The following is a 15,448-nucleotide window of genomic DNA, read 5'->3' as shown; positions in this document are numbered from 1 at the left end:
TGTCTTAATTGTATCGCTATAGTGTGATACCATGTTAAGGCTGTGCTGAATAGGGGCTAGGGGTAGAAGCTAAAAGGCATTATCCCAACAATAAAGGCTACTTCGTCAAACTAGATCACGAGATGAAATAAATTGGTCTTAGGCATGATATAAAAATATTCAAGACATTCAATGTAATCAATAATTGATTGGAATAAAGGATTATCCCTTTTACAATTACCCGCATTGAAAACGTTACAGTACCTATGTTGCAGTGTTCTCAACTACTAGTTACTCATTTTAAGGAAGATATTTTTCTCTCGAATATTCATACAATTATTAAATTTATGTTTACTAATAAAACACCTGAAACTAAAAATAATTTCAGCAATAACCTTACAACTATACTGCTTCGCCTAATTATGCCGGTAAGAGCGCGACGTTCGTATGCTAATGCTTTCGTAACACCATGTTTAGTCCTTTTTTACCACATCATCAACTATACTATCCCAATAACTTGGCGCGGAAGACGCCCAGGATTCCCTACCTTTCGCCGAACCCAAATCGATGGATTTCTGACGGCCGCTTACATTTTTTATTGGCATCGCCGTTGCTGTAGAGATATCAATCACCATAGGACTCCTAAGTCCCTCATGGTGTCTGTCATCGTCGTCCAGACTGCCAACAACAAACACCTCGTCGTCGTTTTCTCCATCCTGGTAGACGGGAAGCCTCCTTTTACTAGCATAGGCTGAACTTGGAGGGACGATAAAATGGTCAGAAGTTCCCGCCTGCGTTGCCCAATGCATATCTCTCCAATCGCGAAGTTCTTGCTCCCAACTCTCAGGCGTGGGCCATGTAGGAGTAGTTTTGGGCCAGTTATTAACTCCAGCAGATGTATTAGAAGGAACGTTCCGTTGCGCGCTCCCCCAACGAGTCTTCCGGCGACATACGGCGAATACCGGGATAACTAAAAGAAACAGGAATACAACAGATCCCACGATGATATATGTGACGAAGTTCCTATGATACGGGTCACCTCGTCGAGATAGTTGGAAAGATCCGCGGTCGAATATACGGGCTAATGTAGTTGCTATTCCTTCGGTGGTCAGCCATCTGGGAGTGACGGATGTATTGTTACCGTGTGAGTGAAACATGGTGTAGGGCGCCATGTCTGCATATTCTTACCCAAACCTTACCCAAATAGCGAACGACTTTAAAGAGAAAAACCTAGGGAAATATTTTCTTTTCTTCCGAGCCAACGCTCAACTTACCTTATAACATACGTCACGGATAATACCATTGTTTTTGAAAAGACAATTGGGATTATATAGGTTATTACAATGTTCTTATTACTATAGTCAAAGGGCAATGTCGTTCTTTATCCTACTAGAAAGAAACAGCACAATCACATTCAATTACAACACGCTCATATTCTCGCATGTCATTCTTTATGTGAAAAGATAGGTAGCTGTCTACCTTAATCATAGTTTTCCTAAGGCACCCAATAATGAAATTTAGAATATACCTGGAATAAGCCAATTAGTTTATTTAGTGAGTGATGTTATGGAGTTGATCTGAACTGGTATGTTGATTAGCAGTGCCGTTCCGTGGGACCCAGCCCGATGACTCCGTATTCTCAGTCCGAATGAGTCATCCCGAAATCGCTGCGGCGTAGGAGGTAATTAGTGATGTTTATACAAGGCTTCATATAAACTACACTCTGATATCCATCAAAAAGTGAAAAATACAAAAAATAAAAACTTCACACTTGGCATAACATCTTCGCTCACAACATGGAGGGACCATGGGCTTTTGTGGAAACCACGCTTCCACACGTACCACTTCTACCAATTTCTCAGCGGCAGCCAATCCGGACAGAGCGACTATTAATTCGACCAATGCGGGAGGACGACCTTCAGGCTTACCACGCGATGCGCTTACAGCCAGAAACAATGGCCTGTAGTCGACAAGGGAGACCTGACCACGACATTGAAGAGACTCGATCAACGCTGAACAAATTCTTACCGCCACACAGCGACGAGACGTTTTTGTACGGTGTCTTCCTTCCGTCTACGGGCGAATTGATCGGAGAAGGAGGTATCCATACATTAGAGTCTTCATCTTGTGGTTGGCCCGAGATCGGGTACAGGTTCAGGAAAGAGGTTTGGGGCCAGGGGTACGCGACTGAGTTCCTAAGGGCGTTGCTCAAGGCTTGGTGGGATTTGCCTAGAAGGCACACCAAACTTCGGGTTCATTCGACATCTATTCAGAAAGGAAGCAGTGTGGATGCTATAGAACAGATCCATGCCAACACAGACATGCCAAATATAGGAAGTCAGAAGGTCTTGGCAAAAATTGGGTTTATACAGTTCTCGAAGTACACGGAGCCGGATACGCAAGAGCATAGGATTGGTGAGCCGCTGGAATTACTTGCTTATAGGCTTCCTTTCCCGGGAGACGATAGCGTAAATTGAGGGCGATATTCATTACCTATATGTGGGAGGATATATGTTAGGAGACAAGGACTATTCTTTAAAAAATAACTTGCGCTGGTATAAGTAAAGCGATGTTGAATGAGCAAAGTTTCTAAATATTAAGCCAAGCCCACCTAAATTACCAGCTTATCTCTTATGTAATCTCTTCAACAGGGGTACCCTACCAAAGTATGAGGTACATAAACCCTACACGCGCTAACTCTCTTAAGCAATTACCTTGATGGAAAGGGATCCTCGGCCGGGGTAGTCGCGCAATGCTTGCGGGATCTGACGTCGAGAGCAAGAGCCCCTCCATCAATCGCAAAATATATACTGATGCTCCCTTACTGCCTCATTTAAACTCTACATACATACAGCTACCTATTGTAACTATCCTAGTACCGACCCGACACTTCTGTCCGATACATCCGGAAATATAGGTAGGTATTTATAATTAAAAGATTACCTAGGTATACCTGTGTAAGAGCTATTAACCCGAATTCGGCGATCCGGCTTCCAATTTTTTTAATATAGCTTCTTAAAGCCTTTCGACGCTATAAAGTAATCCACCACTCCACCCTCCTCAATATTCCGACATATACGCACAATCCACGATGTTCGATGTCCTATATCCGTAGTCATGGTTGTCAGAATGGTCCTCCGGGCTACTGCCCCTTGTCCGGGCTGCCTCGGCTTGAATAGACCACAATTAAGTCCATGGCTTTCACCGTCGCGTAGTGGCACGCGCATCTTCGCGACGTCGCAATACTCCTTACGAAAGCCTCATATCCTGAGCTTGACCTCGAATACGCAACCGGGTATAGCCAAGTTTAGCTCCAATGCCGCCAATAAGCCGCCCACCACGCAGAAAGATCCTCTCGCCACGATCGATAAAAGCGCCCAGGAGCAACGAAAAGCGGACTGGGCAATAATGAAAGAGATGGCGCATTACCTATGGCCAAAGCATGGCTTCGACACTAAATTACGCGTGTCATTGGCTGTTGTACTTCTCGTCGGAGCCAAGGTGTTAAACGTCCAAGTACCCTTCTACTTCAAGAGCATTGTGGATGCTATGAATATTGACGTGGGAGAGACGGGTGGCACCGCCGCTATGATAGCTGGAAGCATGATAGTAGCATACGGCGCAACGAGGATAGGGGCTACTGTTTTCCAAGAGCTGCGAAATGCCGTATTTGCCTCGGTAGCACAGAAAGCTATACGGAAGGTTGCTTGTAATGTCTTTGATCACCTACTACGCCTAGACCTTAACTTCCATCTCACCAAGCAGACTGGTGGTTTGACAAGGGCTATCGACCGAGGTACCAAAGGTATCAGCTTTCTACTTACCAGTATGGTATTTCATATCTTCCCCACGGCTTTGGAGATCGGCATGGTATGTGGAATCCTCACTTGGCAATATGGCGCGCAATATGCTGCCATCACGGCTGTCACGATGACCGCGTATACTGCATTTACTATCTGGACCACCTCTTGGCGAACCAAGTTTCGAAGGCAGGCCAACGCCGCAGATAACAAGGCCTCGACAGTAGCCGTCGACTCGTTGATAAACTACGAGGCCGTCAAGTATTTCAACAACGAAAAGTTTGAAGTTTCTCGATACGACAAGGCGCTTCAGGAATACGAAAAGAGCTCCATCAAGGTTGCGACTTCGTTAGCTTTGCTCAACAGCGGCCAGAACATCATCTTCTCGAGTGCCCTGACAGCCATGATGTACCTTGCCGCCAACGGCGTGGCAAGCGGCTCCCTGACAGTTGGCGACTTGGTCATGGTCAACCAGCTCGTCTTTCAGCTTTCCGTCCCGTTGAACTTTCTAGGTTCGGTTTACCGAGAGCTCAGGCAATCCCTTCTTGACATGGAGACTCTCTTCAACTTACAAAAAGTGAATGTTACTATTAAGGAACTCCCTGATGCGAAGCCGCTTCATCTTTCTAAAGGAGGCGAGATTAAGTTTCAGAATGTAAACTTCGGCTACAATCCAGAGCGCCCCATCCTCCGGGATCTAACAATGACAATTCCTGCCGGTAAAAAGGTCGCTATCGTAGGTCCAAGTGGGTGTGGAAAATCTACAATATTAAGACTCCTTTTCCGATACTATGATGTTGAGAATGGCCGCATTCTCATCGATGATCAAGACATTCGTCACGTTACGCTAGAATCGCTGCGAAAATCCATCGGTGTTGTCCCGCAAGACACTCCACTTTTCAACGATACCGTTGAACATAACATCAAGTATGGTGATCTGTCGGCGCCCCCAGACCGAGTGATCGCAGCCACCAAACGTGCTCAAATCCATGATATTATTTCTAGCTGGCCTGCCGGATACCACACCAAGGTTGGCGAGAGGGGTATGATGATCAGTGGAGGAGAGAAGCAACGTCTTGCAGTCGCCAGGTTACTACTAAAGGATCCGCCTCTGCTATTCTTTGATGAGGCGACGAGCGCACTGGACACACATACGGAACAGGCACTCATGCAAAACATTAATAGTATCCTCCGGGAAAAGGCACGGACGAGCGTGTTCGTAGCCCATCGATTACGAACTATATACGATGCCGACTTGATCATCGTATTAAGGGAAGGCAGAGTGGCCGAACAAGGGACGCACAAAGAGCTTATCGACCAAGGTGGGCTATACTCGGAGCTCTGGAGCGGTAAGTAACCCCGGAAAGTGACACATGTAACCTCAATAACTTCAGATTCTAACTTAAGGCTTGCAGCTCAAGAAACTCTGTTCAACTCCGACGGAAAGAAAGAAGGAGTTGTTAGCGAGAAAAGTAAATGAAAGGAATGTCAGCTTTCAAAAGCCTCGGCCACGACGAACATGTTAAGTGTTCGTTGATCTTGGGTAGAATAGAGCTATGCAGACATCCTTTGGGGATCGCGCCCGATCGAAATAGTCATTTTTAAGAATCCTAGGGGCTATGGTAGGGCATAGTAACCTGAGTGTGTTGTATAAAATAAGCAGTTGTGTAGTAGCAACATCGTAACCCATGGAGAACTCCGCGAAGAACATGATGACTTCAAGGTACTACCTATGCTTCTGGCGGGGGGATAGTCAGCAGTGTCTGTTGAATAAACTCTAGTGCAGGTTTAGTAGCTACCATGACTATTCTCCAAGGCACTATCGCCTCACTGGATCTACAACCCCCAGTTTAGATCAAAACGCTCATCCCACTAGTGTATTAGAGTGCGATCCTCGTAGGTCAGTGTCCGTTGTTGCCTAGCTGTTAAGGGGCAAATTTGTCATAGCACTATTGCTCAACAATTATTTAGTACAATATTTGTTAAACTATACCTAAACCATGGTAAATTTTGGACTAATTGTGAACTCTATTTCCCACTGGAACTCAGAATGTTATTTCCAATGATGGCAGTAACTCGGAGGTATTCAGGGGCTTAAAAACTTTACCCCTTAGGACTAGGAAAGCTAGGAGAGTATGTATTTGTCTAGCTGCTGGTTAAGGCTGAGGAGAACCTACTAAGGGGACACGTACTACTACATCTAATGATTTCCTGTACTCCTTCTCGGCGAGTATGTACTAGGCATATCCTATCCTATAGCGCTATGGGACTTTATCTCAACATATTGACCCAATGGCCGTTTCCACCAAGCCTACCTAGCCTAGGTACCTAACCTATACGGCACGAGCGCACGAAGCACAGAGGGTTACATCACGGCTACGAGGCCCTCTATTCCCCTTCTCTGCTCCGAGTCTAGTGGCTGTGAAGACACGCTCCAGGCCTGGCAGATCTTGGCTCAGATAACCTTCCTATTCGGGCCTATATACCTAGGTAGGTAGATGCAGAAAACGCCCGACCGGATTCTACTCGAGAGGGGATATACTATAGTTTTCTATCGAGCGTAGCTAGTTTTCATTAGGTATACGTCCCCTGATGTACTACCCAAGTGTAAGTTTAAGGTAAGCCCATGCGCTCGTGTACACGGTTGGCGCTTAGACATTACTCATATCTAAACTCTGGCACTACTGGTGCACGCTAGGCATAACAACATTTGAATGGCACCGAGCGTGGGGTACAAATAGTATATATAATACGGGCCTTGCCCATGGCCTTTCCTAATCACCTTTCTTATTCTACCTCACGTCACTTCAAACCCATTTATTTCACACGATGTCTAGCCTCAAGTTATTTTCTTGGCTTTACTTAGCCGTCGCGGCAAGCGTCTTCTCCGTAGCTTTCGGCCACAACGAGAAGCGGCAACTTCCTCCATCCGTAGACCTAGGATACGAAGTTCGTCACGGAATCGTAAATGTTCGTTATCCCTCCCCAGCTAGCTAACTCATTTCAAATTCGAGATGGTTGCTTGTGTGTATTTACCGCTTGGAGGAAAAAGAGTTTAGGAGCTTACCTGGAGGGTGCTAACTGGTTGGCATAGGAAACTGGCAACTACTACATCTTCAACAACATTGCGTACGCGCATCAGCCGGTCGGCGAGCTGCGCTTCAAAGAGCCCCAGGCTATCGTCGAAACCGAAGGACCACCGGACCACAGGCATGGCATCGACGATGTCGTCATGTGCCCTCAGGCTTACCCGCAATGGGTTATCAACCTCATGGCAGAACAAAGCGGAATCGACAACGTTACGTTGGGGTCTACGCTTAACAACCAAACCGGTCAGACGGAGGCGTGTCTAGTGCTCGACGTCTACGTGCCCAAGCCAATCTTCGAGGAGGGCCCTGATGCTAATGGTGAGTCGCATTATGATACTGCTAGCATGACTTAGCATACGTACCTTACATGAATACCTAATAACCACGAACTTTGTAGCGTCCGTCCTCGTGTGGATCCACGGCGGCGGCTTCACATTCGGGTCTAAGGATCTATACGGCAACCCAGCCGGTCTGATTGCCAGATCTCAAACAGATAACCAGCAGGGAACCATAGTAGTCTCGATCAACTACCGATTGGGTATGTATGGTTGGCTATCCGGCTCGGATGTCACGCCAAACCTCGGACTTTACGACCAGCGTCTTGCTCTGGACTGGATAAACGAGAATATCGTCTTATTCGGAGGCAGCCCGGATAGAGTGACGGTCATGGGCGAGAGCGCAGGGGCTGCGAGTATCGTCCACCAGCTCACGGCATACGGCGCAGAGGTAATTAGTCCATTTCTAAAGGCGGTTATTCTGTCCCCTGCGTTCCAATATAACATCGATCTGGATGAGAATTATCTTAAAACGTTGAGGGAGGCTTCCAACCAAACCGGATACGAAATCGACGACGTGAACCGGCTACGTCTACTACCAGCTGATCTACTGCGGGTTATCAACCAAAAGACTGTTACCTCGGCACCCGTGGGTACATTTGGCTTCGGTCCCGGACCCGACGGCTCATTTGTGACGGATATACCGCAGAGGCTACTTTACCAAGGAAAATTCGACACTACCGTTGACGTGAGTGGCTTCCCCTTGCCTAATAGGATCCAATATTCAATAAAGTGCTGCTAACACTCGCGAACCAGCTATTCATAAGCCATACATCCCATGAATCCGTACCCTTCCTGCCTCGAGGCATAAACACCGCGGATGACGTGAAGGCATACGTACGAAATAGCCTGCCGGCGGTCTCGGACAAGACCATTGACATGCTTCTTACGGATCCGCAACTGTACCCGGATGTGCTAGGCGGCAAGTACCCATGGAAAACGCAGGCCGAGCGAGCAGAGCGCCTAGCCTCCGACATCAGCTTCGCGTGCACGACGCAGTACCTATCAAGAGCGCGAGACAACGACACGTTCAACCTCGTATTCACGCACCCGCCCGGCTGGCATGCCGACGACGTGCCGTACGTATTCTTCAACGGCGACACGGGCACGTCGAATAACAAGTCGCCCGTCGACGGACGTTTAGCAACGCAGCTGCAAGACTACATCATCACATTTGTTAAAACCGGAAACCCGAACGGGGCTGGTAGGCCTCAGTTCCCGAAGTACGGACAGAATTCGACGATCCTAGAGCTGGGGTATAAGGATTTTAGGATGGGGATAGATGATTTATGGAGTAAGAGATGCGCATTGATCCAGCAGGCTATGGTTGACGGAAGTTTGTGATTGTGATTTATATTTTGTTCTGATTTCGTTGATTTGGCTGAGATACCTTCCTGTTAGAGAGAATTTTCCGTTAGACTGAGGTCTAGTCGTCATCACTGGTCGTCATGTTGGAAGCATAGCTGTCATCTGTCGTTGTTAGGGTGCGAGTCTAGCTAATATGGGTTTATTGCATAATGTATTTATATTATTATTCCATTAGCCACAAGAGGCCGAAAAGGGGTCCGTCGCATCCGGCAATGTTTTTCAGTCTTTAACCTTTACATCGCATTACTGGCTAAATTAATGTTTAAGTGTATTTGATATTTTATCGGCCTTGCCCATCGTCATGTTCGAGGTGGTCGGGTGGGCATATAGGGTTCTCTGGGCTGTACTAGCGGTCCTCGTATTATACCTACTCCGGGTCAACCAGCTTCTAAGCCAGACACCGGATGAGGTCAGGCAGCTGTCGGGTTCACGTTGGACGATAGATCAGCTGAATGAGACTTATAGGCGGTTGCAGGAAAGACCAATTGACTATACTACCAAAATTCCGCCGAAACTAGAGCGTCGCTACATCGTGACAGGAGGTTCGGGTGAGTGCCTTTGTTTAAGCCCCGGCTTTTACTCATAGAGAATGCCGTCTAAAGCCCGAACGCCTACCTATAGGGCTCGTGGGTGGTTTCGTCGTGCTCCAGCTTCTAGCTCGTGGTAACCTACCAGAGAGTATCCGAATTATTGATATTCGGAAGACCGAGCGTAATGATATGCGCTCCAGACCGGCTACAGAGGTCGAATTTGTAAAAACAGACATCACGTCATCTGATTCTGTTGATGCTGCTTTTGCGCGTCCATGGAATCCCAGCGTTGCTCATCTACCGCTGACAGTATTCCACACTGCCGCGGTGATCCTAGCTTCCGAACGGTCTAAATTTCAGTACGCATTCCCAGAAGCCGTCAACGTGATAGGGACGAAGAACGTGCTAGCGGCCGCCCGTAGAGCCGGTGCGGATATTTTCAGCTCCACGTCATCGGGATCCATATCTATTCGTCCTGTCGAACCGTTTGTATTCCCATGGGCAAGCTCGCCACGAAACTTTTGGCAGGTTCTGGATGTAGACGACTTTAACGCGCCTTTGAGAGAACGTGAGGAATACTTCGCCAACTACCCTGCTTCGAAAGCGATCGCAGAAAGATTTGTCTGCGATTCGAACGACGAGAAATTTCGCACCGGTTGCATTCGTCCTGCGAATGGCGTCTACGGACACCCGACAGATAATACCGTCGGGGATCCTCTTGGGAGAACGGTCTTACCTAGGTGGGTTCTCTCTGCTACCTAGTCTGGTTCGGTGTACGCTGCTTACACGAATATGAATAATGATAGTTGGGTGTCCCATATCGTACAGAGCTTTGTACACGGCGCGAATGTATCTATCGCGCACCTACAGCATGAGGCAGCGCTCGCTCGGCCTTGGATAGAGAGCTCTAGACAGGCGGGTCGGCCGTTCGTAGTAACAGATCCCAACCCACCAATCACGTACAGTGATCTGTATCACGCGATCGAGACCCTTTCGGTGCACCCATTTCGCGTTATCAAGGTGCCACCCGTCGTCATGCTTCTCCTCTCGCATGCGGTAGAGATGTATGCCGAATTACCTTATAAGTATCCGCTTTTACGCAAAGTACTACCTGAGCTTAAAAGTGATATCAAACACCTCAAGCCGGGGATTTTCTCGATATGCACTCATCTAATCGCATCGAATGACGAGATCGGGAAGCCGGTTTCTCAAGGTGGTTTGGGATATACCGGCGTACTCACCACGCTAGAGGGGATGGCGTTAGAGATCCTAGAATGGAATAAAGAGCATGTCGATGATGTCAAGATGAGAAAGGCCTACACAACGTCAGTCTCCCTAGCAGAACAAATTCGGGAACACTGGTTAGTGCGAGGTGGTTCTATCTCTAGTTGGCAATGATATGCAATCTTATCGACGCGATGACAAATGCGAATATACGCACTCATTCCGTCGTTTTGCATATTGAAGATATTTCCTATTATAATGGTGAAGATAATTCAGCGTATTCCATCTGTGCGGTGGCTCTGCATGTGTCAAGTTCTGTGAGCAACACCAGGATTTCTGACACTGATTATGCGCATAGTGATCTACCCAGGAGGTAGGTAGCTAACGCATAACCTTTGCAATCCGTAAATCGCAAGGTTGTTAACATTGGAATTGTGCTTGCGAATATATTATCTGCATTGTAACAGCCATCCATTCTCGGCATAGATATTCGAAAAATTGATGGTTCTGAAGTGGAAGTAACCAGCCCCGAGGGGGTCATATGCAAAGGGACTTTGCATCATTTCAATTGGAGGTTTTCGTCATTGATGTTCTTTGTTGGTTTGGTTTGCCTCATGTTTCTGCCCCTTTGCTGGCTTTCGCAATTGGCCTTAATTTTTGCTCCGCCCTTTTCTCTATGAAAATAACTTTCGATTTGCGGTGGATAGGCAAGATTATGTCTCTCTATATCCATAGGATCTTCGATCGGTCTAGATAACCCCGGATTTGGGAGTCGATGATGGATAAGTTTGCAACTTTTCATTCCTCGCCTAGTCTTAAAAAGGGACCCAACAAATCAAAGATGCCACTGGATTTGAAAGGTTCAAGTGGTGCGCATTGGCCCATGGCTGAAACGTGGTTTCCCCTGCGTTGGTCTATGCAGGCGCTTTATCGTAACGGGTAAGGCTCTATGCATGTTAGACAGGCTAGGACGGGGCTTTATCAGGGTAAACTGGGAGCGAACACGTGCTAGAATAATCTTGGTACAGACCCCCGGGGGGTAATGAATGCTCTGCTAATATTCCACTTGTTCGCGTGCTTCTTAGTGGCTGGCTTAGTGGCTAATCCGGCTAGACATTCTGCGACGGCAGGGGGGGCCGAAGCCTAAAACCTTGCCTTTGGCTGCATTTAGCTGCAATTGATCATTAGCGAGCTTAGGCAAATCATACTCTGTCTGTACCTAAGCAGCTAAGGTAGCTGAACTTCCCCTTCCCATCTTCCCATCTTACCATCTTCACTCGTTCCTGACCCTGTTAGCTCATTTCTATGCAAACTCTCTTTCCCCTGTCAATAAACTCTTCCTAACTCGTCCTAACTCGTCTTTAATCTTCTCGCCTCTTTTTATTCTCTTCTCTCCTCCCCCAACCCCCAATTTCCATTCTTTTACTAGTCACTGATAAACCCGACTGCATACCCGGTGAACACAGGACTGTTCCCTTTCGTTCGTTTATCACGAGTAACCTAGTTTCCGAATTGACCGGAAACATACATCGATCGCTACTGTATACGCACTCTTTCATACCAAAAACCTCACGACTGTACCTGTTAGAACACAATAGACATCAATTAAACCAACCAAGGAGATTTGAGTCGCGCCATTGACTCCTCAACATATTAGTCGTAATACCAATTGGATTGCCAAAAAAAGGTCAACGACGCCACCGTGAAGCACAAGAAACCCGCTCCAAGAAGAGTAACTAGGAATCGAATTCGTCACAATGCCGAGCTTCATCGAAAAGATTCAAGCCAAGCTTGAGCTATTCCGGCTCGAGCAGCGTTACACGCGCAACCGCCATCGCCGCTCTGCTTTCATCAGCAATGCCATCTACGTCGATGGCGAGTACATCTACCAGACCCCCAATACCACGGGATCATCTACCAATAGTTCCTCCACTGCCGCCTCGTCGCCGGTCGAAGAGCCTAATAGACGTCATAGTGCTATCGTCGAAGAGCCGAGAAGCCGTTATAACACGGAACCCCAGACACCAGCGCAGAAGAAGCGATTAAATCGATTCTCATCGATGCCGGGATTCGGCTCCTCGTCAAAGAGCAGCTCTCGTGACTGGAGACCTGACGTTGTCGACGTGAACGAAGTGCGGTGAAGAAGCAATGGGGATGTCCATCAAGAAGACAAACGATAGATGAAATTACATTAGGCCTGTGTACATGGTGTCATGAGCTGACTAGGGATTGTTTGTGTTTGAATATACCAACTCAATGGGTGGTTTAACTATCGTCATAGAACATCAAGGACTTTGACGATTGCCCTTCGATCAGATATCATGAAGATATCCTGATCCTGCGAAGGCTTTTGGATTCGGCGTTACGACACGATTTTTCAGCTGTATATATTTGCTTTGCTCTCACGACAAGGGAAAATTGAATAGTATTTCAAAGCTCATGACTAACTTTGGGTTTTTAGTCCCGCGGAATTAGAATTACGTACTTTTTAATCCATCATATCGTTCTACTACTACTCGGACGCTACAAATGATGACTATATTCTACGACGATGTCGCTCCGATTTATAATAGATTAAAAGTGACGTTAAAGGTTCTCTTTTGATCTAGAAAGGATCGTCAGGTTACTGCCGCGGTGCAACCCCCCAAGTAGGATTCAAAATATGATTGGACCCGGCTACAAGCCAATTCATCCTTCTTACCGCATGTCGTTATCTGCTGGTACTATTATACCCTTACTATCATAATGCCTCTTAATATATTTGAATCGAGGCTAATTATGACATTATCGAGAACTATATTGCCCTTTATCAACAAGATAAAGGCTTTGTGGGCACCGGCTGTTCATGCTACCATGAATTTGTGGTTCACTCATAACCATCTTGTCATTTCGGCTGATGTTTAGATCAACGAGTAGCCTCTACGAGTCCATCTGCGTTATGAGATAGAAAATTAGCAGCGAATACTAATCACACAAGATAGAGCACACGTACGGCACACAATCTAGCAGTACTTTAGACATCGGTCGCATCTGTACGCCTATGTTCTAAGACACGGCAGTAGCACCGACGATCTCAGCGTGTAAATCTATATCTATTATATTCCAACCTGTGGTAGAACCTATCTATCCTGAAACCCAGTTCAAGTCGAGCGACGTACTCGGTGATATCCTCTCTGCATTCTTAACCTTCCACGCAATTCTTCACCCATTATCTGGCGTCTTCGCTCCGACTAACCCTCTAGACATCAGTCTCGTTCAATGAGGACCTCATCATAAGGTTTCCTCGTCGCTGGTGAAGACCTATAAGATGGCGATACGTTAACGGTCATTCACTCCTTGGGATGATAGTTGGAATCTGCTGCGACTTACCAGGAGACCGTTTCTCGTTTGCGACTTCGGAGAAGTTTCCATTCCTGCGGGTAACTATTGAAGTTCGCATTAGCCAAAGTCATCTTATTGATCACGGTATCTTATAAATGCTAACCTAAAGAGCCGGCCACATTCTCGTCCGTAGAATTCACGCCCCTTGGGATCACTATTGCTATCAGTTAGCCCAAAGCTACCTACCTAGCGATACTGCCCGAAAAGCCGGTATACTTACCTAGGGACTTGACCGCATTTTCTGTGTCGTTTGACCTACTTCCGACTTTAACCTTGGGTGCTAAATATTATTAGCCGGATTTAGACTATAGATAATATGAGTTATCATACCAAGTTCTAGCGCCCGAGCCGCAATGCTGGCAGCTATGAGATTAGTTAGCGAGCATATTCAAGCATTTTCTCTCGACCTCATATATATCCTTATATATGCAAAAAAGAGACTGGGGGTTTAAAACATACGTTCAGCCGAAACAGCTCGCCTCTCACTTCTGAATGCTGGCGTGCCCGTTACGAAAGAGCCGGCTGAAGCCAAGAGGAAAAGGATCGCGCCAAAGTTCTTCATGATGTTGGATTATGCGGAAGCGACGGGTAACTGGATTAGGTGTTGAGCTGTGGAGGACTACCTGGTCCAAAAAAATAAACTGGATCACATCGAGTTAGCAATAGAGGAGCGTGTATTGATTGTGCTGTCTTGTAAAACTCACATTAGGCTAATTTCTAGTTATGCAACACGGGAATCCAGCAAGTAGAAACGAATATCTTGAAGGCTGTATAGTAGACTATCAAAGAGGAATATAGGAAGACAATATATAGATATGCTTGATAGGGGGTACCACAACCTCCCAAATAAATAGTTCACATAAACATATTACGATCGCCCGTCCCCTCAGCACGTCTAGTGTGGTCGTTGGGATGGAAGATTCCGGGATTTCGAACAGACCAGACCCTCTTATTATGAGAACACCGGGTCTCCTAGGTCGCGTCGACTTGGCTACCGTGAAGCGTTTCGAGGCTTTCCAGCCGCCACAGCTTTTATCGCCGTGTCCCCTGTCCTCGCAACCACGTACCTATTACAGATATGTGTGCGAGCCTCCGTCAGGACTTCGCCGCGGTGAGCATTTATTTCGCTGCGCCTGGCGGTGCGACCTTTACACTATGTACCTAGGTCCTAAGATAGATATGTAGACGCTCGACTCACGGCGGACAGAGCCAATTCCGCACAGCTCGTTGGCTTGTGGCGGTCGCACATCAAACCGGTCCGATCCACAGGCTAGAAAATCCGGATACCTACTATGTAACGGTTAGTGATTAACGGCGTGTGGAAACCGAAGGGGGTGGAGCTGCGACGTGATCGGCTGGCCTATCATCGCCGATCACCCTCACTGGCGGTCGCTCTCAGCCTCTCACTTCCTCCTGCCCCTGATTCACATGTCAGCGATCTTCCAATGGGAACGGTGCAAGTTTACAAAGGGCAAGGCTGGGAAGATGGTTCTATGTATGTACATAGGTAGGTAGATAGATACTAATGGGTCTTGATTGGGTAATTGGCGGTAAGAACTTCCCTTACATAGATACTTTGGCCATTCGAGATACACAACATCGAGACATATGCTGTAGTTACCTAAGTACAGGTAAATGTGTACATACGAATAGCGACTGTTCCTTTCTCAAATGTTAGTAGTACAGCCAGCGCTTCTACATATGTACCTATCACGAAGCGTTCAGACCATGATAAACACCTA

General features: G+C 46.9%; 7 protein-coding genes across 7 annotated transcripts; 5 read left to right on the top strand and 2 right to left on the bottom strand.

Annotated features, from left to right (window-relative positions):
- Positions 1–452: 452 nt before the first annotated feature.
- Positions 453–1,151, bottom strand: F5Y00DRAFT_265973 (uncharacterized protein; the record flags this gene model as incomplete). Its single annotated transcript, XM_048011866.1, has 1 exon — positions 453–1,151. The coding sequence occupies one exon, from the start codon at positions 1,149–1,151 to the stop codon at positions 453–455; it is 699 nt and encodes a 232-aa protein (XP_047860937.1).
- Positions 1,152–1,422: 271 nt separating this feature from the next.
- Positions 1,423–2,555, top strand: F5Y00DRAFT_183037 (acyl-CoA N-acyltransferase). Its single transcript, XM_048005033.1, has one exon. It carries the CDS (start codon positions 1,776–1,778, stop codon positions 2,454–2,456), a length of 681 nt encoding a protein of 226 aa, XP_047860936.1. The 5' UTR covers positions 1,423–1,775; the 3' UTR covers positions 2,457–2,555.
- Positions 2,556–2,723: 168 nt separating this feature from the next.
- F5Y00DRAFT_247394 (P-loop containing nucleoside triphosphate hydrolase protein) lies at positions 2,724–5,689 on the top strand (the record flags this gene model as incomplete). The annotated part of the gene is made up of 3 exons (XM_048009271.1): positions 2,724–2,936; positions 2,991–5,128; positions 5,195–5,689. Coding segments are annotated over exons 2-3 (2,093 nt in total), but the record flags the coding sequence as incomplete, so codon positions are not given.
- A 919-nt stretch (positions 5,690–6,608) lies between these two features.
- F5Y00DRAFT_255580 (alpha/beta-hydrolase) lies at positions 6,609–8,547 on the top strand (the record flags this gene model as incomplete). The annotated part of the gene is made up of 4 exons (XM_048010303.1): positions 6,609–6,749; positions 6,874–7,186; positions 7,266–7,891; positions 7,960–8,547. The coding sequence occupies 4 exons, from the start codon at positions 6,609–6,611 to the stop codon at positions 8,545–8,547; spliced, it is 1,668 nt and encodes a 555-aa protein (XP_047860934.1).
- Positions 8,548–8,802: 255 nt separating this feature from the next.
- Positions 8,803–11,204, top strand: F5Y00DRAFT_247389 (NAD(P)-binding protein). Its single transcript, XM_048009270.1, has 3 exons — positions 8,803–9,119; positions 9,193–9,841; positions 9,908–11,204. The coding sequence occupies exons 1-3, from the start codon at positions 8,873–8,875 to the stop codon at positions 10,497–10,499; spliced, it is 1,488 nt and encodes a 495-aa protein (XP_047860933.1). The 5' UTR covers positions 8,803–8,872; the 3' UTR covers positions 10,500–11,204.
- Positions 11,205–11,983: 779 nt separating this feature from the next.
- On the top strand, positions 11,984–13,177 carry F5Y00DRAFT_182957 (uncharacterized protein). Its single transcript, XM_048005032.1, has one exon. The coding sequence runs from the start codon at positions 12,083–12,085 to the stop codon at positions 12,464–12,466; it is 384 nt and encodes a 127-aa protein (XP_047860932.1). The 5' UTR covers positions 11,984–12,082; the 3' UTR covers positions 12,467–13,177.
- Positions 13,178–13,563: 386 nt separating this feature from the next.
- F5Y00DRAFT_265967 (uncharacterized protein) lies at positions 13,564–14,268 on the bottom strand (the record flags this gene model as incomplete). Its single annotated transcript, XM_048011865.1, has 6 exons — positions 13,564–13,625; positions 13,695–13,748; positions 13,810–13,860; positions 13,927–13,986; positions 14,037–14,069; positions 14,166–14,268. 6 exons carry the CDS (start codon positions 14,266–14,268, stop codon positions 13,564–13,566), a joined length of 363 nt encoding a protein of 120 aa, XP_047860931.1.
- Between the last annotated feature and the right edge of the window lie 1,180 nt (positions 14,269–15,448).

The sequence above is a fragment of the Daldinia vernicosa genome, assembly GCF_022497035.1.
Source record: "Daldinia vernicosa strain CBS 139.73 unplaced genomic scaffold F5Y00scaffold_63, whole genome shotgun sequence".
Taxonomy (NCBI): Eukaryota; Fungi; Ascomycota; class Sordariomycetes; order Xylariales; family Hypoxylaceae; genus Daldinia; species Daldinia vernicosa.
This window is presented reverse-complemented; position numbering and strand designations above follow the sequence as displayed.